Source organism: Scatophagus argus, chromosome 22 (assembly GCF_020382885.2).
Source record: "Scatophagus argus isolate fScaArg1 chromosome 22, fScaArg1.pri, whole genome shotgun sequence".
NCBI classification, from domain to species: Eukaryota; Metazoa; Chordata; class Actinopteri; family Scatophagidae; genus Scatophagus; species Scatophagus argus.
In genome coordinates this window covers 14030540-14053750 of record NC_058514.1, presented here as the reverse complement: position 1 = coordinate 14053750, position 23211 = coordinate 14030540, and the positions used below count along the sequence as shown (strand labels likewise).

The 23211-nt window shown below is 42.6% G+C and overlaps 4 protein-coding genes across 5 annotated transcripts; 3 read left to right on the top strand and 1 right to left on the bottom strand.

Moving 5' to 3' along the window:
- Positions 1–1763: 1763 nt before the first annotated feature.
- LOC124053330 (zinc finger protein 2 homolog) lies at positions 1764–6637 on the top strand. The gene is made up of 7 exons (XM_046378381.1): positions 1764–1955; positions 2796–2998; positions 3139–3231; positions 3331–3426; positions 3547–3657; positions 3976–4099; positions 5084–6637. Exons 1-7 carry the CDS (start codon positions 1916–1918, stop codon positions 6568–6570), a joined length of 2154 nt encoding a protein of 717 aa, XP_046234337.1. The 5' UTR covers positions 1764–1915; the 3' UTR covers positions 6571–6637.
- Positions 6638–8602: 1965 nt separating this feature from the next.
- si:ch211-214j24.10 (uncharacterized protein LOC558894 homolog) lies at positions 8603–13178 on the top strand. The gene is made up of 4 exons (XM_046378385.1): positions 8603–8757; positions 10497–11288; positions 11401–11433; positions 12256–13178. Exons 1-4 carry the CDS (start codon positions 8742–8744, stop codon positions 12303–12305), a joined length of 891 nt encoding a protein of 296 aa, XP_046234341.1. The 5' UTR covers positions 8603–8741; the 3' UTR covers positions 12306–13178.
- Positions 12657–19041, bottom strand: LOC124053331 (O-sialoglycoprotein endopeptidase). The gene is made up of 12 exons (XM_046378382.1): positions 18892–19041; positions 18469–18588; positions 18238–18357; positions 17164–17339; positions 16857–16952; positions 16710–16759; positions 16521–16599; positions 16264–16329; positions 15595–15685; positions 14650–14725; positions 13949–14047; positions 12657–13713 (listed from the first exon to the last, which is right to left on the bottom strand). The coding sequence occupies exons 2-12, from the start codon at positions 18581–18583 to the stop codon at positions 13674–13676; spliced, it is 1008 nt and encodes a 335-aa protein (XP_046234338.1). The 5' UTR covers positions 18584–18588; positions 18892–19041; the 3' UTR covers positions 12657–13673.
- Positions 19042–19189: 148 nt separating this feature from the next.
- Positions 19190–23200, top strand: apex1 (APEX nuclease (multifunctional DNA repair enzyme) 1). 2 transcript variants are annotated; one of them, XM_046378383.1, is made up of 5 exons: positions 19190–19340; positions 21142–21273; positions 21405–21568; positions 21669–21861; positions 22042–23200. In XM_046378383.1, exons 2-5 carry the CDS (start codon positions 21213–21215, stop codon positions 22554–22556), a joined length of 933 nt encoding a protein of 310 aa, XP_046234339.1. In that variant the 5' UTR covers positions 19190–19340; positions 21142–21212; the 3' UTR covers positions 22557–23200. The 2 variants fall into 2 exon arrangements, with proteins under 2 accessions (XP_046234339.1, XP_046234340.1); XM_046378384.1 differs by lacking the exon at positions 19190–19340 and adding an exon at positions 19866–19927.
- The last annotated feature ends 11 nt before the right edge of the window (positions 23201–23211 follow it).

Here is a 23211-nt window from a genome sequence, read left to right as displayed (position 1 = left end):
TAAAGCAAAGATGGGAGCAGGGGCGACTCCCGTGACAGAGTCAGATGACGACCTGAAAATGTTTAAATCTAAAGAAGATTCGGTGTCTTTACCGAAACACTCATACTGGTTTGACTTTTGGGCGTTTGTGGTTTTTGACATCATTTTTTTCCTCGTGATATATTTCATAGTCCCGTGAAAAGGTAAGTGTGATTTAGGAATGGATAAGTTTCTAGCTAACGTTACGCTACGGAAGTTGCTAATCCACTCAGCAAAACCCGTCGTGGTTGCGTAATGTAAAAGGATGGATAATTAAGTTACGCTCCATACATTTTGGCATTTTGGTATGTAACAGCAACTGTGTTTCAGATATATTTGCCAAAACCCAGAAGCGTAACTGCTTTCAGTACTCAGCCTAACTCCTAACTTCTGTTGCCTTAGGTGGAGTTGCCTGTTCAAATATTAACTGTAGATAGACGTTACAACAGAAGTTGCCACAGTGGTAATTACAATGTAAACATGTAAGATAAAGAAAAGTGACAAACCATATCATATTTCAGGGGCTAGACAAGCTAATGGTGGTATTTGTGCTATAATAACTCTAACGATTCATTTATTATGTTAATGGATGCCAACTTCTTATCTGTCGTCCCACTATGAAATCAGTTGACTCATCATTTCAGCTGTAATTCACTGGGCCGGTTTTTGTCTTAAATGTGATCACTTCCGTTATAGGACTGTCCCCTGGATTCCGGAGCTTGGAGACATGGGAGTCGTCCTGTCCTGTTGTGGGGAATTGTGAAAAGCTGTGACTGAATTTACCACCTTAAAACGTGGTATCGCATCCCAAGTCTCCACTGTTATACACTGCAACTGCAAATTTTCACATGTGATATCCTGCTATGAAGTCCTTTGGCAACCTGTTTCCAGTGTCTGGACTGTCTGTCTGCATGGCTGGAGTCATGTTGGGAAGAGATAAAATTAAGTATTTCTGTTGAAAATTGTCAAGGACTCGTGAAATGCACCTTCTTAAAAGTGTTATCTCTGTAAATGTTCCTCAGTAAAGCAGTCCCCGATCAATGTTTTCATTATATAAATCACAGTCACATTCTGACTTTAAGTGGACAGATTTTATTGTTGTCCTGCACAAAACAAAGCCCTGAAGAGACACATCTGGAAATGTTTCTTTTAATTTTAGTTGTTTAGTTCCAGTAAGGCATCTGATGATCCAATGTGGTCAGGAGGCCTATGACAAATGCAGAACATTTTACTTGTACACTATGAAGAACAATTTAAAGATTAATAATATTCTACCATACTTAACTCTTAAAAGTTTGCACATGGAAAATACTGCAAATAAAGGGTATTGCCTACTTTCCAAAGGGTGACATCTGTTATTATGTGATCTAATTCAGTCCAGTATTAGTTTAAGATACACACAACACACAACCAATAACCAGCAATCCACTGTGTATTTAACCTGATAGATTCTGAAGAACATACACACCTATTAATGTTAATATTAATTAATCTGTTGTGTCGGCCCACAGAGATACTAATGCTAAGCTACATTCATTGTGTTCTGTATATTATCAGCTGATACTATTTATGAATGGCATTTTTGTAAAGCTACAGTTTATTTTTGATGAGCATATAAAATTCGTATACAATATCACAATTTTATTTTGAAAACAGTACACATCTGTCCGTTTTGTAAAGAGCTAAAAATAAAGTGTGAAACAAAATGTTTTTTGCCGTCATGTCACTGAGGATTTACTCATTGGATTTCAACAGATGACCTGCAGGGGGCAGCACCACGCATTTACTGCGTCTAATCTGGTGCAAATGGCATCCGAAGAAGGGGCTCAGAACAAATGGCTTGCTTCCTTATAGGAGTTTAAGTGACTTTTAAAAGTGAATTTACGTAATCTAAATCATGGAAACGAGTGGCAGTTCCGAACAATTGGAAAATACAGGTCCGTTTTATTGGACTGTTTAATGATTTTGTCGCAGCTAATAGTGAACAAGCTGCCTCTCAGTGTTGTAGCCGCAGCGAACAGCAGAGATTGTTGCTAACTTACCTCAAGTAAACAGAGCAAAACGTGGAATTGAGGCGGCATTTAGTGTATTTAAGGACATAAACATTGTTCTTTGGTAAATGAAAGAACTGAGTTTCCTTTGTGAACACCACAGCATGCAAAGCTGTTCTCCGTTAAGTCGCATTCTCCACAGTTTTGCTATACATGTAGCTAGCTAAGCTAAATTAAATTAGTGATAATAACATTTGTTTCGTTCTTCGTTTGTGGTGTCTGAGAGGAGTGTCTTGTGCAGTACATTATATATGGTTAAGTAGATTAAAAACTAATAATATTCAAAGGGATAGAAAACACAAACGCACAGAAACAGCAGTTTAATATCCTCACTACAGTTCTAAACACTTGAACTCTATGGTACAGATTTTTAAAAATCTTGTAATTTGCAAATCTTTTTCATCCAACAAGTTTGTCATGTCGTCATGCTTTTGCGTGTCTTTACTGTCATTGTTTTCTTACCTGCCCTCCAGTATATACACTGTGGAGGTGTGTTGGGTTTACTCTAAGAAAACGTGTGAGGCAGGATAATCTCCAAAGACCCATTGATAACCTACTTATGGCCTTTCACGTTTGTAATTTTTAAAACAGATATAAACTTAAATGTTCAACTCAAATAGTCACACCAGGCCCTCTGTAGAAGGAAGTGTGTGGAAGAAAACATGCACAATGAAAAGCAATGGTACGCTGGCATGTAACAAGAAGTCTTTGTCCATGACTGTGCAGATATATTCCTGCCGCTGTCATCATTAAGGCTGCTGATCCCTCCTCTGCGGCTGCTTTCTGCAGCGATGTGGCAGGTGGCTCAGCGGAGAGAAGTTCTCGATTATGAAAAGCTCGTTGAGTTTGTGACACTGGTGACAGCAACGGTTCCAGACCTGCTCAGTCCAAAGCAAAGAGGCAAACTGCTTCTTCGACTGAGAGCGAAAGTGAGTCGGTGACTTTAACGTGAGCTCGCATGACTAAAAAAGTTACTAATCATACAATAGTGTCACATTTGATGGATACAGTTGAGTCTGTGTTTTGCTGAAGGAACACCTCTTTGATCTCTCTGTGCCTTTCACTTCAGATTATTCTTGAGTTGTGCAGGAATGAGGAAACAGCCAACATTTTACATATACAGCCTCACCTGGAACGAATCCGCCCACCAGGATACACGGGAGTAAGTGAGAATTTCCACCGTTACGTTGTTATAATTCCCAGTTGGAACTGATAATGTTGTTTGGAGGTGGTCCCCAGTAACAGTGACTCTGTCTTCCAGAGTGGCGATGCGGAGGTGGATGCAGAGGAGGCCATTTTTGTGGAGCTCATCCAAACTTTGCTGAAAGATCCAGCAGAGAGGGAGCATTTTTACCAGGCAAGGCAGCTGGTGTAACCCATCTGACTTTGTAAAGAGAGTCGTTTTTCTGCGACTTTTTTGTCACCATGTCCGGCCACAGGTGGATTTTTAGTAACTGCTACCCTTTTCGTTCCCCAGGAGGTTTTTCCAACAGAATATGGCCTCAGCTACGACACAGACATGCAGCTCCTTGCGTGGGAGTTTCTCTCTAAACTGGAGAAACTCCTACCTGTACCAGACCTCAGTCAGGTAGGAAATGATACCACATTCCAGCAGCTGCTACCTGAAACCTGCTTAAGATGGTATTTGGTGGTCAGAGATGTAAATTGTGTAACTAAAATTGTTAAAGTTGAAAGCTCAACCTCCCAGGTTGAATACTGGCTGCGTCTATCTAAAAGTAAAAGTATTGGTCAGTTTGTGGTCACTAGGAGCTTCAGGACAGACGATTATCTCCTTGAGGAATCATAGTAGATAAGATGCTGCATGTGTAAGTGTGAACTGAGCTTTGTCACATTTGACTCTGACTGGTCAGATTGCTGACATGTTTGTTTTTTTGTCCATAAATAGACTGTTTCATGGCTGACCTCTGCTCCTTCTGTACTGAGGGACTGCTGGCAAGCGCTCTCCAGTCCTGACGATCTGAGGTCACTCCTGCGACACCACAAATCCCTCGAGCACCTCGGAGCACAAGGTAAACCTGATGCACCGGTCATGTCTTAAGCCCCCATCTCTCCCATCCACTTTAATCAGCCCCACTTTGTTAAATAGACTATTATAGAATCCAAAAGTTTCACTGGGTAAATATGAAGTTTTATAAGACACATGAGCATCTTCTTACCTCAACAGCAGCAGGGCTTTGATTTATTTATATTTTTACATGTTTAGCTTCAATAAAGGTGCAAGACTGTCAAACAGTTAAAGTGCTGTTGGTTTATTTTTAAAAAAATGGTATTTATGTTTTCTTTATGCATGTTGTTTAATGTTTCATGCATGTCAGGCAACAGCACAAGACTTTAAATATTGTTCTTCATATATTGTTTTTCTTTTTTTTGTGAAGGTTTGCTGGATAAATAAACAGTTAAATGATTATTGAACCTTCAGTATAGACAACAACAACAACAACAACATGCTGTTTTCCACTATTTGGCTGAACTGGTTTCTCTAACTCACTGATGTTCTCCAGTAGTGTCACCCCTGTAGCGCCTTTAAAACATCTGCTCTGTCATTTCATGTCAACAGTCTCGACAGGAATTGTTTCATGCATGTGGGCTCATATTGACACATTAATAGAGAGCAACTGGCAGATCATGGACTTTATCAAGTCAAGGACACCCAAACTGACATAAATTAGACCCCCATTTGTTGACATTTTGTCCCAAGGTCCCCCATCTGATAAGAATTTTGCTTTTTGGTGCTTTATTACATAAAGAGTATTAAAAACCGTGACCAATATAGTTGGGGGTTGTTGTACCCCTTGGAGCCTCCTCAAGGAACCCTAATTAGCCCATTCATTAGTTATGTCTGGGGTTAAGCACAGAAAGTGCTTGTTGTGAAAGAAGGCACATGGGAAGACCTGGATGTGAAAGCTAGAAACCACAGTCTCAACCGGGTATCTGAACCCAGAAATGCTGCAGGTGGACAGCGACTTACACAGTACTTTCTGTGTTTTACATAGGTACCTCTGTGGAGATGTCTTCCCAGGTCTTTGCCTGCTCTGAGTGTCCATTCTTCCACATGCAGGAGTCCTACCTGCTGCAGCACATTGAGCACAGTCACCCTGAACAGTACAATAAACTGCAGAAGGCTACAGAGGCAGCTCAGACCCCAAAGAAGAAGGTCCAACGTCCAGAGTTCCCAAAGCCTTTCCCCATCCACGACAGGCCCGACCCCCACATGTGCCATGAGTGTGGCAAAACTTTCACACGTGCCTCAGACGTGACTCGTCACCAGCGGACACACACGGGGGAGCGTCCGTACACCTGCAAGGAATGTCCCAAGGGCTTCAAGAACTCCTGGGATCTGACCAGACATCAGCGCATTCACACTGGAGAACGACCCTTCCTCTGCTCCCAGTGCGGCAAGCGATTCACGCAGATGGGGTTGCTCAAGCTGCATTTTGAACGAACCCCTTGTGGCCAGACTTGCAACCCTCCCCTCGATCTAACGACAGAGGTCGTAGTAGCAGAAGAGGCACTGGAGAAAGCGGAAAGTCAGTACAAGTGCCAGAAATGCGACGAGAGCTTCAGCAGCATCCTGGATCGGCTGAAGCACAGGCAGAGGCACATGGTGAGGCGTCAGTACAAATGCTCCCTGTGTGAAAAAATATACAGCCGAGCATCAGACCTCAAGAGACACCAGATGAAACACACCGGGGAACGGCCATTTGCATGCGAGTGTGGGAAAAGTTTCACGCACGTGTGGCTTCTGAATAAGCACCGGCAGATCCACACCAGGGAGCGTCCGTACCCCTGCGCAGAGTGTGGGAAGAGCTTCACGCAGCTCCAGATCCTCAACAGGCACCTGCTGACTCACAACGGCCAGCGACCTTTCCAGTGCTCCTACTGCGAGAAGAGTTTCACCCAGCTGGCCAGCCTCACACGCCACGAACGAATCCACACGGGCGAGAGGCCGTACGTCTGCGCCACCTGCGAGAAGACATTCCTCACGCACGGGGAGCTGGTGAGGCATCAGCGCAGCCACAGTAACTTTAAGCCGTTCAGCTGTCCACAGTGCTCCAAGAGCTTTAAAACCAAGCGAGCTCAGAGTGAACACCTCAACACACACACAGGAGAGCGTCCATTTGCTTGCACCCGGTGCGGGAAGAGGTTCGCCAAGTCGACCTCGCTCGTCCGGCATAACCTGACTCACACGGGGGAACGGCCCCACCAGTGTTCCCAGTGCGGGAAGACATTCCTCACCTCTGGCGAGCTCCTGCTCCACAAACGGATCCACACAGGGGAAAAGCCTTATCCCTGCTCCTACTGCGACAGGAGGTTCAGGTGCTCCTCCGACCTCAACATGCACGTTCGAACACACACCGGGGAGAAGCCGCACAGCTGTCTGTTCTGTAAGAAGAGCTTCTCTACGTCTACGAGGCTGAAGAAACACACGCGCACACACGTGGAGAAGGACATCGTTGTGGAATCATTTAATATGAGCTAACGGTGCATGTATTAGAAGATAATGATTGTTTCTTTATCTTTAAAAATAAAAACCCTCTTTAACCGGTTGAATAGTTTTATTTTCCTGTTTTAATGTGGGTGACACTCTGTTGTGTGAAAACTATCTTTGAGGAAGTGTAGGTCGATCTGGTTTGGTGAACATAAGAATGTCAGGTTTTTTTGTGTGTTGCTGATAAATGTAATCAAATGGATCAAACAAGGCAGATTACATTCATTTAGTGGATGATTGTGATTAAAGTAACTTACAAGCTATGTTCAGGGTCCATAGGACAACAAGCGGGTGTAGGTGATCAGCAAAAAATAAGGGCATGTTTAGTGTTGCAATATAAGTGCTAAGAGAGTCTCTTAAGAGGGATGTATTGACAGATTTGGGTGATTACTGTGCAGTCTTTCTGTAAGTTCTATTAGTTCTGAGTTCCGTGATGCAAAGCTACCAAGGAAGGTTAAAGGGTGTTGCCTATACAACATTCCAGTAATTACGTTTTAGTTTGTTTAAGTAATACTCTGAACATCTGTCTGTGCTTAAAGTGTTTATTACAAAGGGCCAAAGAAGACAGAGATGATAGATAACATTTAGTAAGGACATTTCACAAGGTAAACGATCAAAGAGCGTAGAGAGGAGGTGGAGAACCTGGAGGACAGCGGCAAAACAGTGTGGGAAAAGCGATAAAGCCAAGCAAAGTCAAAGAGCAGGACCGAGCCAACACGAAAGGACAATGGGAGCTCCAGGGAGAAACGGGACCAGAAAAGATGCCAAACTGGCCATGGAAGAACCCAAGAAAATGAAGATTTATGAAAGTGATAAGAGCAGAGAGGTCTCTGGTTTAGACAAGGAGGAGGAAAAGAAAAATAAGAGCAAGAAAGACAAAAGCAAAATTCAAATAATCAAACACAACGTTATGAAAAGGTGGGCTAATGACATGCAGAAAAGGAGCAGTGAAGAAGAGTCACAAAGATCTGTGAAAAAAGGAGAAAGGGCTAAAGATTTTAAAGATGATACCGCTCACCAAACTGTGGCATCAGACGAGGACTGCTCACATGTCCAAGGTGGGTTTTTCTCATGTTATTTATTGTGACTTTAATAACTTATCCATCTGTGTAGTGTTGAATAAATTGCCATGCCGATGTTGAAACAGCAGTGTCACTGGATGGTCGAGCTTTGTATGCTCACTCTCCACTGTGACTGATTACAGGTTTCTGTGTAAACTGATTAAAGGTGGTGTTTTGGGATGGTACATTCAATGAAACAATGAGAGGAAAGAGCAACAATGGAAGAATGCGTGTAATCCACTCAAGACTGATAGAATCTGTAAGAGTCTGTGAACTCAGGTTGCAGTTACATGATTTTTTTAGATGTCGTTATTGCTACATTCATGATGGCTGATCTGATCTTTTGGATCAGCAGATTAGATTACCTGATTATTCCTGTTCAGTCATATAAAGAGGTTTTTGTGACGGCAGACATTTCTACCAGGCTACTTCTTGGCTGTGGAACAGAGAAATAATATATAGCACGATGGTGCAATGAGCAGCTTGGCTGATAAAAACTTCCAGCATATTTATATGCACACAAGACTCATTTAGCAACTTCCAGCATATTTATAATCAGAGGTCAAAAATACATCATATTTGTTTAGACAATAAGTCGAGTTTGAACTTTAGTAGAGCTCGGTTTACTTCTCCCAATAAGCATTTCCAATTGTTTTTTTCTTGCATTGTTGTTAGATTACATTTTATATAAATCCCATAACATGGTTGTATAATTTGTTCTACGGAAATTTTTCTGAGCCGTAACCCATAAGAAACCCAATAATTTGTTGCTGCGTTTACAGCGTTACGTTTAATAAAACCTTTAACTATCTGTCTATAATACATCTGCTTTTAAAAGAAATAATATCGGTATCATCCAGATAGGTCCCTATTACCACGTGGTTATCGCATGGGTTATTATTATAATCAGGGTTGAATATTAAAATTCCCTCCAAGTTTCCCGCCGGACCGCTTATCTACAGGGACTTCCTGTCCCACCCACATTCTCATGTCGCTTCCGGGTGGCCACACAAGACTCATCCAGCAAGGCGTCGTTATCTTAACGTTGTAAACAAAAGTTACTAAACGGTTTACCTTCCGCGACACATTGAACTAAAAGACATGCATATCAAAACAGGTGAGTTTGTACAACTTTTCGATTTATCTGAGTGAAATTCTTTACTTTCAGTGGTGTTATTTTGTTGTCTTGCCGACGGTGTTAGCAACGGTGTTAGCCCCTTTGAATGGGGGTTACGAAACTTTGACTTCGGCTAACATGCTAGCTTGCTGTTAATTCGTGATAAGGCAGATACAAAGCCATTTCATCGACGACAGCTTTTGTTTTTGATACATTATCGAACTATATTGACCATGTTGTTATGGCTGAGGGGTAGAGTGTCGAGTTTAATTCGGCGCACCGTGACGCTGCTAATTCAAGTTTGCTAACACCGGTTTTGACTCGTAGCTTTTGCTGTCTTGTTAGCTGCCAGCATCGCATACATTAAGCAGAACATGTTGTTGTATCGGGCGAGAAGCTAATAAAGCAGCCCAGTTACTCTTTTAGCCTGAGTCTGGTGAGCTCTGTACAGTCAGCCTGTTTCTCGAAATTTCTGTCGCGGCGCTTGAGACTGAGTCCCCGATATGGTAAACCAACGTTACCTCATCGGGTTTTTTTTTTGAAATGTGGCGCTTAGGAGCGGGCACGCCATTCAGGACGGGTACATTCAGTTCTTTAACTCTATGCCCCCCCTTCGACTTCTGTAAGCCCCCAAAACACCTGTTTTGATTTTCATCCTTATAGACAACGAGAAAGTATATCGAGTTGATTTTCCCTTTTAAAGACAACGAGCAGTAGTGTCTGCTGTGCCATGTGGACAGAAAATGACTCAACTAGAAAAAAATAAGTTGACCGTCCCGTCACCATCTAGTGTGACTGGATGACACAGACTGCTGTTAAACATTGATTAAAGTTTGGTGACATAATGAGAGTTGCCAGTAAGGCTTACCGACTCGTTTCAGCAGTCATACATTTTATAGACACTTACGTGAATTAAATGTAGACTCGCACCTTGCAGTTATTGTCATCATTTCACTTATTTTCATTTCTGTCTGTTGTTGTTATTGCTCGTTCAGATTGTAAAATGTCAGATTAATGTGAGAAATCCCCAAGTTTGGAACTTGGAGAGTCGGACGTGAAATTTTCATTTTGTTTATTTTGTCCAACTGACTAATGAAAACTCAAACGCATTTCACAGTGACACGAGCAAGGGATAATAAGGCGACTGTCACTTTTGAGAAGCAGCTAAACATCGTTTGGCCTTTTTGTTTGATAAATGTGTTTGCAGATTAAATAGATAGGGGATGAGGCTTATGAAGATGGATTCATCTACTTTCAGCATTACAGCAGACTACCTAGTGCACAATTTTGGCTTTGTGTATTGTCATTTTTCAGTGTCAGAAGAACACACACTCTACGTGGCATGTTTTGCTCCAGCAGTTCCACCCTCTCAATCCACTATCGGGTCGTCTTGCTCTTTTCTGCTCACGCTGGCAAATAGGCAGCAGTATGGGCTGTAGTTGTTCTGCACAGTGAGGTCACATGGAAATGTGCCAGCCACTCCTGATATTTGTTTAGCCAAGTGAAAAAATCCTTTCTGAACCACTATCAAGTGAAGAATTTGCAGTATGAAGCACCTGTTTGGACACACGGTGCAGTCATTGCTAAGTTAATGAGGCAAAAAAAAATTAACACTATTTGCTAAGACTAAGTGTTAATGTTCTCCAGTTGTGATTGTTTCATACTAAACAAAGATATGCAGAAAAAAAAACGTGATAATATCTGATATTTAACCACCAACATGTCACCACCTCTTTCAGGTACATGGGAAGCAAGCAACACCGTGTGTGAGTCCGATTCTCTGTGTGACCCAGCAGTCCTCGTTTCTGCCACCAACTCTGAACCACATATTCGCAATCGACGCCTGTCTCCTGGTTCCGGAAACTGTGGAGGTGGTGGGGGTGGAGGTTGTATTTCCGGAGGTGACCAACAGCCCAGACAACTCTCACCTGAAGGCGACCTGATCGGGCCCGGCCACGCACACACCTTCAGCTTCCGCAGGGAAAAAGAACGCAAGGGCCAACAGCAGAAAGGCCGCAGCCTCCGCAGAGATAGTCAGAAGGGGGTCAGCAAAGTAAGCGAGCGGCCTCAAAAGGTTAACCAAAAGGAGAGGTGGGTGGAGGACAGTCTGTCACTCCTCAAGCCTCCACCTGCCTTCCCTGTGCAGGACAGCCCTGCCAAACTGCAGCCCGCCGTCAGCTACGCCTCCAAGGTGAAGGCGGGAGCCACAAGTGGAGCGCTGGAGGAGGACCGCCCAGCCATCGGCGTGCTGCTACAGAACCAGTGGGGTCTCAGTTTCATCAGCGAGGCGAGGCCGGGCTCAGAGGGCTCCAGCGCTCGTCCCGCTGCCCTCCCCAACCAGCCCACAGATGCCGAACAGTTAGCAGACCCTCTGCTTGAGACGGTTCTCACAGTGCAGCCCCACGAAGAAACACCCATTCCAGCTGCTACCTCCGTCACCACTACCACACGCCCCGATGCAGATGAGAGCAATGGGAAGCTGCTGCTTAGCTGTCGCCATCTAATGGAGGCTTTGAACTATCACAGTAGAGGTGAGTGCGAGGAGTAGCCTTTAAGATGGTGCCCTGCCAAATTTTTGTTTTAAATTAAAAATGTTCATGTTAGTGTCTTCTGTCTAACACTCGCTTGTCTTCCTCTCCTCAGAATGGAATGCTATCTGCAACAAACAGAAAAAAGGTAGGTTGAATCAGAATAAACCAGTCAGTGCTGTCACACTGCTTGTCAGGAAGAAAACATGGAATGTTGTGAAATCGACTTTAGCCCCCTTACAAGTGTTAAGGAGACGTTATGACAGCATTTTGTGGTAAAGTCTACTTTAGAAACCACTTATTGTTTGGTCGCTGCATTATGTAGATCTGTGGAGTTCAGAGAGTCCTGAAATTAATTGTTCACTACTAGTATGAGTAAATATAGAGTGAGTTACCCACAATATAAAGGAAATGTATCTAAACAAAATAAAAACCTGCATTTGTCCAGTGGACAGTAAAAGCAGCCAAATGATTAGTTTGTAGTCCAAAGCGAGTCCAATTGGCAAGTCTCAAGTTCTAAACTTTGAGTTTATAGTTATCAGCTCTAACTCTTCAACAAACGCTGCAATAAAATCTTTTCTATTTTAAACAGCCTTCATGGCCATTCAAGAATAGATTCCTGAGTTTACAGGGTACACCTTGATGCACCATGAAGTCCCTGTCCCTGGGTGTGTAACTCAGACACAGAAGCAGCATGCCTGTAAATGATATCAAAACACAGTATATACTCTCACCATAGGTTTTTTGTTTTATTACATGATTATTGTGGTACAAACACTTAGTCGCCACGGTGGTGGATAAAGTTCCATGGTGTGGTGGCCGGCCGGACACCAAGTTCAGGATTGTAAAACAATCAATTGTTTTCATCTTATTGTAAAAAACTGATGTGACGGACAGTCCTTTTTGACTTATCAGACATGTACCCACGCTTCAACATCTCTTTCTGACATTTTGTTTTCCTGTTTTGCAGTTCCAAAAAAGGTTGTCTGGTACAAGGACACCCAAGAGCACCCAGCCTAGCAGTGTGAGAAACCCAAAGCATATATATATATATAAATATAAACGCATACAGAACACACACCTACATGCACATTGAAACACGTAAAGATGGACACATTTTTGAGTCCCGTTCACACACACTGCACTCAGGATGATGTCTTCACGCAAAGCCACACTGAGACACTTTGGACTAACTCCTTTGAGATATTACAGCAATGGACTTTTTTAACGCCTTACAGGAAGCCTGCCTTAATTAATCAGATGTTTTCGTCGCCTCTCATTTCCATTTTTAGCTTGTATGTGTAGAGCTGGCCTTTTTTTTTTTTTTTTTTAACAATCTCGGAGGAGCTGTAATTTAACCCCCCCCCCCTCTTTTTTTTTTTTGAAAGCTGCAGTTTTATTGAACCTTATTTGTGTCCTCTGTAAAGCGAGTGGTCAATCAAGCACTTTGTTAAGAAGAAAAATCAGTTGTGACCAATCCCTTTGTGCGAGAAACCCTCACCAGAGTGATTTATTTCCCCCTTCATTACAAACGGAAGAATGTCTGTCCTGTACCTGCTTGAGTTTTATGGTTATAATGTATGCAGAGGACTTGTCTATCTGTGTCTTCAGTTTACAGAGGGGTGTAGTCAAAGGCGCAGTGAAGTTCAAACCTTCACACCCCCCCCCCACCCCAATCTCCCTCCCCTGTCACATCTTAATGCTGTGTTACTTTGTTTTTATTTGGTTCCCTGATTGAGTGAATGTTACTCATTAGTCCATGAGTAAGGGATCTCACCACGTTTGGTATGTTGAATTTTGAAAAGAATTTATTGAATAAAAAAAAAAATTTACACTGGAGAAAGGAGGAATGTAAGAACAGTATTGCTTAATAAAAATGAATAAAACTTGAAAGTTCTCAGTATTTGTTTTATTTTTCATTGGAGAGTTACTGCTGACATCACCTGTTTCTGTTAATGTTTCTTTGAATTGGTGACAAAGGTTTACTGTTTATGTTGTGTTACAGCCAGTTTTGTAAAATATCAGAGTGCCAGGGATTTTTTTTTTTTAAAGAGAAAAGCCACACAAAAAGGGATGTAAATTGTACAAAAAAACACCATCAGAATTTTCTCTTGTCTATAGTTCATCTGAAACACAAGCAGGTACAAAATTTGAAAATCTAAATACACTCGCTGCTACAGCATCTGCAGCCACCAAAAGAGTGAAATTACCTTGTGAAGCTTTAAACTGTAATGCAAGTGAACAGGGAGAGATGGGACAGAAAAACTTCAGAACAAATCTGACTCATTTTCCCAGGGTTGAAGCGCCCCTTCAGAGGTACTTAGGAGTTCCAACACCACCTGTCATCACAGACCTGCTACGTTGACGTCTATACCACCAAGATGTTGGTCAGTCTCTCCACGTCACCTCTACCTCATCTGTTCTGTACCTGCAACAGCAAGGAACTCTATGTCCAAATGGCAAATATGTGACAATTGAGGGTCACGGTCTAATATTTAAGCTCTGGGACCCTGAATGCATCTTGGTTCTTGCTAAATCGCTAGCAGTCTGTTTAAAATATCATGACTACCATAATTTCCCTCAAGGTGCCAGAAACAGAGTTTAGATAAAGACAAATGAAAAGAGAGTGTAAAGAGATGAGAAAACAGTAGCATGAAATCTACCTTTGTGTAATCCACGAGTCCTCCAGCTCCGTCACCTGACCAGACCTGAACATCTCCCAGCCCGCTTGAGCAATCATTGCTCCGTTATCAATGCAGAATCTACGGTATAGAGTGAACATTGTTACTCGGGCCGAACCTGGAACACAATGTTCCTGATAGACTGTTTGAGGGACTGAACACTGAGGATGTGTGACAGAGAGAATAGACGACAGTTTGCTCTTTCCATGTATTCACACGAGGGTTTCATAAGGACATTTTTCTACGTTCCCACAGAACATAATGCTGAGTTGAAACTTTCTGTAAAAGGACCATACATACATACATGCTTTTACATTTTTACAAATATTATATTTTATTTGTATATTTATTCACCACATTTAAAACTATATCAGCAGCTGTTTTTTTCATAACTAATTTCTAAACTATAAGTATTTTAGTGAAATGAATGAAAATCAGCGGGAGAGGAAAAGGAAAAACATAAGCTCAGTAGAATACAATATGAACTGAAATAATTCCCTGTTAAAATGATGACCCCCCCCCCCAGTCAGACTGGAAATGCCTCTAAAACAGCATTTACACCATTATGGGACACTATGTTGGAGGGTGGGCTGGGTGTTAACGCCCTGATTTTGAATACAAAGCCAACTCTACTGTCATTCTAATGTGAGTGAAAGTGAATGTGTGCTGATCGACTGCTTTACCGTTCATCTGTGGCAAACAGTTTGGCTCCTCTCTCCTTACACATGACCCCCATCATCTCCTGCAGACGCAGGTTACCTGCAAAGGAGACCGGAGGTCACATTCAGTACGAGGACACGTAAAGCCTTCTGATGAGGCTTTAATGATTCCTAATGTGGATTAGTTTACTTAGAATAATGGGATGAACCTTTAAGACACAGTTATGGCATTTTACAGTGACTGAGAGAAAACAATAAGCAGTGAAATGACATAAAAATGATTCTTTTCCCCATTTGGAGAAGAATATAAGCCTAAAGAAACCTTTTGTGGTGTTGCTACTCTGCTAACATGACAGCTTCTCTGCACAGTTTTGTTGATTACCACATCCAGGAATGACAATATTTGTCATCTGGGGGGGAAAGCATTTCTCCCATGTGTTCAAGAACAAACTCACACTGGGATTTCAATGGATTTCACAACAGTAGAAACAGTATAGAATACAATAGTGCATTCAAAGAGTGCACACAATCTCAGACTCCTCTGTTGTTCATTTAACTGATGAACCTGTCAAATGGCTGCTTTATAAAACTTCAATGACGCACACTTCAGGACATTTACTGCTGATATTTTAGGCTCCTGTGACATTGTAGTATTGGAACTGTAGTATTGGAAATATCTGGACAGTAATACACCACCCAACATGATCCAGAAGCACAAAGGACATCCTCAAAGCGTTTTGGATGTTTCCTTTAAACCACATATGTCAAACTGGTCCACAGGAGGGCCGGTGTGGCTGCAGGTTTTTGTGCCAACCAACCAAGAGCACACCGTTTGACCAATCAACTGTCTGAAGACGGAGATCAGTTGATTAAATGAGTCAAGTCTGGTGTGCTGCTACTTGGTTGGAAAGAAAACCTGCAGCCACACCGACATGCCTGCTTTAAACGTTCATCTTCCAATGTACTTACAGCCAACGCCCCCAACGATGAGGACCTCTTGGGAGCCGCAGTGAGCCATGGCCCTCTCTGTGATCTCCACCAGCATGGAGAACACGGTCTCCTGCAAGGAGGGAAGTGTCAGTGCTGGGCAATACAGTTAACATCAGGATTACACGATTAATTCTTCTCCTTGTCACACACAATAGTCAAATGTTTGGATTTTGGACACAGATGAAGATTTGGGCTGAGGGAAATTTTAGCAGGCATATTTCACTTTGTTTCACGCTGTTTAACGATGGAGACAGCAACACCCACAATCCCACGCTACTTGGGTCTTGTGTTTTGTTTCTATTGAGAGACCCCTAGTGGCAAAAACTACACACTGCACATTTAGGAGAGAGCGGGCTTTGCAGAATGTTAAGTTGTTTGAAGACCATGTGGAGTATGAATGAAGCTTTAGTATGAAACAGCCATGAATGATGTTTGTTTTTACTGGTCCAACAGAATCACAACACACAATCAGAGACTTAAAAAAAAAAAACAACTTCAAACCCTAAAAATATATTCAGAGGGGATTCTTTAAGATGAAATCCTCTCACACTGGGGGTCTCTGGCCTAGTGTGCAGCTTCTGTAGGGGTCCTTGACAAGACAAAGTTTGGGGACCCCTGCGCTAACAAATAGTGTTTTGCTGTTAGTACCTGCAGGGAGAAACACAGGTCCTCTGCTGTACACTGACCAGAATGTAGCATCTTATGTGAAACTTCCTATGTGGAAAAAAGAAAGAAAAAAGAAACGTTTCGATCATGACAGCGTCGTATGTATCTCAAACTGTAGCTTTGGGTATCAGTATTGGGTATTTTCCTAATAAAAGACCACAACATGTCAAAAGATCACAAAGAGGATGAAATCGATATGTAGATGACAGCAGCAATTGTAGATAAATAGTTCCACCCACCTCAATATAGGATAAAATCCCAGAAAAAGAGACGTCCATTCCTTTAACTGTATATGGCAGCTCAACGTACTGACTCCCTCTAACAGTACAGACAAGAATCAAAGTGAAGTAGTGTGAAAATATTATTCATGTGAAAACAGCCATCAGGTACATGATACACAGTGAAGCTGCTTCATGGCTCTCACTCACTTTTTGGCCATCTGCTCTATGTTGTAGCCTGGACTGGGGTCATTGGAAATCTGAGCGGGGGAACAATTCCACACAAAGTATTAACACACATTGATCACATACAGCAAAAGGCAAATAGGTGCTCTAACTCTGGATCAAGGCACACACCTTTATAACTCGAGCAAACCTGTCCAAACAGTTTCCAACTGCGATATCGATGGTCTCTCCAAATATTCTATACCGCCGCTCTGAGTATGCAATAACCTGCAGAAGAAGACAGGGACAAGAGTCTAATTACGTGTGCCTCTTAAACCTATAAGTCAGTGTGCATTACAGCTCTGCCAACACAGTTTCATTGGCAGCTGATGCAGCACAGACGCTCTGCTCCATGCCAAATGAAAAACAAGACAGAAACTAAGAATCATGCAGATGAGTAAATCATCCTGGGAAACAAGGACTACATGGAGAAACCAACCTGTGTGTTCCCTCCACTAACATAAAGCACGGTGGGGTTGTTGGCCTTCGTAATGAGTCGGCCCATCTCAATGTGTCCAATACAGTGGTTGACACCAAGGAGCGGCTTCCCCCAAAGCTGAGCCACTGTACGGGCCACCAGAGCCACCGTCACCAAGGGGGCACCCATACCAGGACCTGAAAGAGAAGAAGAAGAAGGAAAAACAAGCAACAGAGAGAGTTAGTGTTACAGTGGAGTAATAAAAGACATTAGATGAAAGTATCGGGACACACGTCTTTATTGTTGAATTCAGGTGTGGTATAGAGCTGTTTTTCAGGTGTTGGGCTCAGCTCCTAACTTCCAGGGAAGGCAAATCTTAATGCTTCAGCACACCAAGACATTTTGGACAATGCTATGCTTCCAACTTTGTGGCAGCAGTTTGTTGAAGGCCCTTTTCTATTCCAGCATGACTGTGCTCCAGTGCACAAAGCAAAGCTCCATAAAGACATGGCTGGATGAGTCTGGTGCGGACGAACTTGAATGGCCCACACAGAGACCTGAACACCTTTTGGGATGAACTGGAAGGGAGATTGCGAGCCAGGCCTTTTGGTCCAACATCAGTGCCTGACTCACTATTGCTCTACTGCATGAATGGGCAAAAAATCCCACAGAAACACACCAGAATCTTGCGGAAAGCCTTCTCAGAAGAATGGAAGCCGTTATAGCCACGAAGGGGGGACCAACTCCATATTAATGTCTGTGCACTTAGAATGCAATGTCATTTAAGTCTCAGTTGGTGTGATGGTCAGGTGTCACAATACTCTTGTCCATATAATGTAACTTCCAGGTAAAAGATTAACTGATATGAAAAGTGAGTGAGCAGAGCTGTTTACTAATGAACAATTAGTAACTGATTTAACTGTCACCTCGATAATGACATGACAGCTTTGTTTTTAAGTGGATAAATCTGATTTATCTGGCCAGGTCATTCAAAATGTTTCCCATTAGTCTTTCCCTGCTGCCAATATGTCATTTTATTATTAATAACAGTGAACACCGTCATCTACAAGGTGAAGATTGAGGCTCTTGTGTTACCTTTGGTGTACGCCACACAGTCGATGTCTGCAGGCTTCAGATCTGCTTGCTCCAGCGCCTCCTTGAGGACAGTCAGTATGACGGCACGGTGATGCCTGGCGGTGTCACTCGGCATAAACCCTGATCGGTAAAATAACACACTGTCAACTTGACATGCAGGACTGTTACACTCTGTTACATCGCCATCAAAAGTGAAGGTGACATTCATGCTTTAACAGCACGGTGACTTACCTTGACCAGGAGGGGTAATGTAAGTCCGTCTAGGGTTGGAGAGCACTTCACCATCCCTGATGATTCCTATGCCGATTTTATTGGCACTGCCCTCAAATCCAATTACTACAGGCATGGCGGCTAAGAAACATTTTTGAGGAAAGAGAAAAGACAGTGAAAACTAATACATCCTGTCACTGCGTGGATGCAAAGAGGTTTATTATTAGAGCAGTAGAGTGAATATGTCGCGTTTATCCTACCTGTGTATGATTTTGTCTTTGTGATAAGCATTCTTGTATATCATTCATATTTAAAAAAAAAACCCAAAACAAAATAAAGCTTCCTATATGGCCGTGTACCTGCTATGCTAGCAAAGGTAGCATACCCTCTAAGTAAAACTATCTTAATTAACGCAGGTCTGAATAACAGAATACGTAAACCTACCTTTTCTCTTCCTTTTCGTAGTTCACATTAATCCAAACTCTTCCCAGATAAACCTTTAAACAAAACAAATTTACTGCTACAGTTACCCTGTGCAGCTCCACAACGCCATGAAGCTAGGGGTCCCAAACACTGACAGCTGTGGAGTTGGCCTCACCAAAATGCTTAGCGTAAATAATGTTTTAATATAGCATCGTATCAGAATAATGTAATGTGCGTTAGAGCAGTCAGCGTTGTGTGTTTGTGTCAATCTATATTAAACAGGAATAAAAATGCGGAGTTTTTTTTTTAATCAGGCACAAATTTAGGCAGTCATGAAGTACAGCAAGCACGTGGCCAGTAGTCTTTGCTGTGCTTTTTTGTGTGAGGCGAGCAGGAGTCTGTGTGTGTGTGTTTGTTTGGGGAAGTGCCTGTGAAGCAGTACAGATTGCTCTCTGCATCCTGTTGTGCAAGTAAGATAATTTGCATCTCCGTTTCCTCTAACATACTTAAATATCGCTTCCGTTATTCAACATTTGCATTTATTGATTAATCAAATAAGCTGTGTAAGAAGCTGATTAGTAGCTGGTTGGTTATTCTCCATTCATTTTCAGCGCAGGCCGTCTGCTGCTGGCTTTGGCCTCTTTGTCACATAGGAGAAGCTAACGTTAGCATAACTTGTCATTTAACCTGCTGTGTAACGTCAACAGATAAAACGGCTAAATATGTTTTACTGTTGTTGATTTTATGTCTTCTAAGGTTTACATGTATGCTGTTAATTATGCGTTCTGTGGCTCACACGTATTTACATTTAGTTGTTCTTAGCTATAACTCCTGACCAGCAACGTCTTAGCGCTCTTCCTGTTTTGCAAGTATAAGAAACGTAACTTTATTCCGGTTGAAAAGCACCTTTTATGAAACAAATGCATACGTGTAAATTTGATGTTATTGTGAAATTGGGAAACGCAGGTATTCGCATCTTTATTTCTTATACGGAGGGAGGGAGACATCGTAATTTGGCCAGCATCCGACGGGTCAGTACTGCTGTTGATATCCATCTGTGAGTGTTACTACACAAGTTTTGAGACTCGCCTTTTTCTAGATGCTCAGCTAACACATAAATATATCCACCGACACATCGGCTGATATTTGGCTTAAGTTTTTTGTAGTATTATTGTTGGCTGATAAATAAGAAATTGCAGAAGAGAAATGAGAAGAGAAAGAGAAACTTAAAATTTGAATATCCTGTCCATCACTTATCTTGGGCACAGGTTCAGATTTTTTTGACGTGGTATCCTGTCAGACACTTATCCATATTCAGTGTAGGAAGCTGTATTTAAAGTGCATGCTATATTTAAAACATTTTCACTGCTTTACCTCGCTGTCAACAGCCCTTTCAGAAGCTGTAATATTTCTCTCTCCAAAGCCTCCAGACTCCTTTGACACAAACACAAACTTTGCCTTGTATAGCGCTGGAGTTGCTGGTCTGCCACAGTTGATTCCTTAGTTTGTGTTATCGTTTGACTTTGTGTTTTCAAGGGTTAGCTTGGCTTTGCCAGAGGTATATTAGGTTCTGTCAGCTGACTCTGCTTGGACAGGGAGCTTGAAGCACCACAGGACTATTGGTGTTCACACCTTTAGTGCAGGAACACTCAGGATGAGAGGATCCCAGTGGGGAGAGTCAGCTTATAGGACCACAAGGCGCACACCTAACTCAGCTAACTAGTAGGATTGGCCAGTGTTTAAAAAAAAAAAATTAAAACCCCCAGTTTTTCGCACTTGAGTCAGCAGCTGCTATGGGAGCGTAGCAATGCCACAATGTGACACAATTGTGCTTTTATTTCCCACAACAACCATTTAACTGAATATTTCTTCAGATCAAAACAAGGCATCATATTTAAAAATTGTACCTTGCAACATGACATTAGACAGCCTAACCTGTACCGACTCCTAAATGATGAGAATACTCTCTTGTGAAGATCAGTCAGAGTGATATGTTGGTATTGTGTGCACAACTCTCCACTCTACTGCATCATAATAAAATACAGGGAGGCTTCACCTTATGGCTCTGAACTAATCAGCTATACTGGGACTCCTGCTAACTTGCCACATGCTGCTTGCTCTCTCCACATACACATGATGAATGCAAATTCAGTCAGGTCGCATAAAATCAAAGTGGTTTAAGCTCGTGTCACGGACCAGACTCCGTGGAGAAAACCTTTGACAGTTGACATGAACAGAGTAATTTAATTGATTTCTCTTCTGTTTTTGCAGCGGCGCGTGTGCTGTTGTGTGTACGTGTTGTGTGTCTGCGAGCCGTGTTTGCAGTCAGACCGAGTTCAAGTATGAAGAGAGGCAAGAAGGCAGAAGAGGCTTCTGCAGATGCGGAAAACGATTCAGGCTCTGGTACTGCATCATGCACTAATAAAAACATTTCAATAAATACTGTTCTCTACATATTACATAATAACTTATGAATAGACTTTCTGAACTAAAATACTTCTGACCTGCCACTTTCATGACTTTGCACCTCGCAGCTTCTGCAAAGAAAGCAAAGAAGCAAAAGGAACCAGAAGCTCCAATACTGTATGATGATCCTCCCGACAAAATGACCAGCAAAGATGGACGCAATGCCAACTTGAAGATCACCTCATGGAATGTGGATGGGCTGAGGGCCTGGGTGAAAAAGAACGGCCTGGACGTGAGTCTGCAGTGACCTTGAGAAATTTGAGCAACATAAATTTGTCAGCTTTAGTCTTGAGACTTGTTTTAACAGTTAACGGTTGTGTTTGTCCTTCCAGTGGGTGCGTGAGGAGGATCCAGATGTTTTATGTCTGCAGGAGACAAAGTGCGCAGAGAAATCCCTCCCTGCTGATATCACCTCAATGCCTGAGTACCCTTACAAGTACTGGGCGGGGTCAGATGAAAAGGGGGGTTACAGTGGTGTGGCCATGCTCTGCAAGACTGAACCCGTCAAAGTCACCTATGGCATTGGTGAGTCTTCTTATTAATAGTCAATACCGGACCAAAATAGAAGACCTTATTCATTCATCTCAAAGGTCTGCATTGGTAGCAATATATGTCTGTTTTACATATACAGGAAATTACTGAACATGTCTTTCAGCCTGGTTCAAGTAACTGCATTCAGCTGATTCTCCTCTATTAACCCTCCAGGCAAAGAAGAACATGACAAGGAGGGCCGCGTCATCACTGCCGAGTTCCCTAACTTTTACCTGGTGACCACCTATGTGCCAAATGCCAGCAAAGGCCTTGTGCGCCTGGATTACCGCAAAACCTGGGATGTGGACTTCCGGGGGTACCTGAGCGAGCTGGATATGCAAAAGCCCGTGGTGCTGTGTGGTGACCTTAACGTTGCACACCAGGAGATCGACCTGAAGAATCCCAAGGGGAACAAGAAAAACCCAGGCTTCACCCCTGAGGAGCGCGAAGGCTTCAGCAAGCTGCTGGAGGCTGGTTTCGTCGACAGTTTCCGCGAGCTCTACCCCGAGCAGACCCACGCCTACTCCTTCTGGACCTACATGATGAATGCCCGCGAAAAGAATGTGGGCTGGAGGCTCGATTACTTTGTGCTGTCTAACAGTCTGTTGCCAGGGTTGTGCGACAGCAAGATCCGCAACAAGGTGAAGGGAAGCGACCACTGCCCCATCACTCTACACATAGCCATGTAGGTCACAGCCTGGTCGACAGGGCTACTGCTTTGCAAAGCCTTCGCTGTTTTCTTAGTACCTCTGCTCCAACTTGGCTGAAACTACTGTATATGTGTGCTCTTTTAGAGTGAGACATTGCCTACTTTGGTGGCAAAGTCTTAACGTTTCTCGATCTTTCTCATGGATGAAGCGCTGACCAAACTCACTCTTTCAGTAGGTTCAGCAGTAGTTTAGTTGTGTAGTCTTTTCTGTTTTCACATGAAACTTTCATAAAATGACTCCACAAAATGATTCACAATGCCGATTTGTCGTCGTCATGTAATTAGTTTGTCAGTAAACCCTGTGATGTACACCTAAATTCTGTAAAGATTCAACACTAAATACTCAAAAGATGTCTAAGCTGATTTTCAACTGACCTGTGACTGACTGCTTAACTGTCACAGCGTAGCTCCTTATTTACTACTACTACTGACCTGAGACACAGGTTTCTATGCCACAGAACCTGGTTACAGCAATGTTTGTGTTAATGACTGAAATGAAACCACAGCTGTCAAGAGCAAATGTATCTTGTTCAAGCACGAAAATGTTTTAAGCTTCTGTTCCAGACCAGTGTTAAATCTTTTGTTATAAAACATTCCCACAATAAAGACTGGATTTATGTAAAACCTTTTTGCTG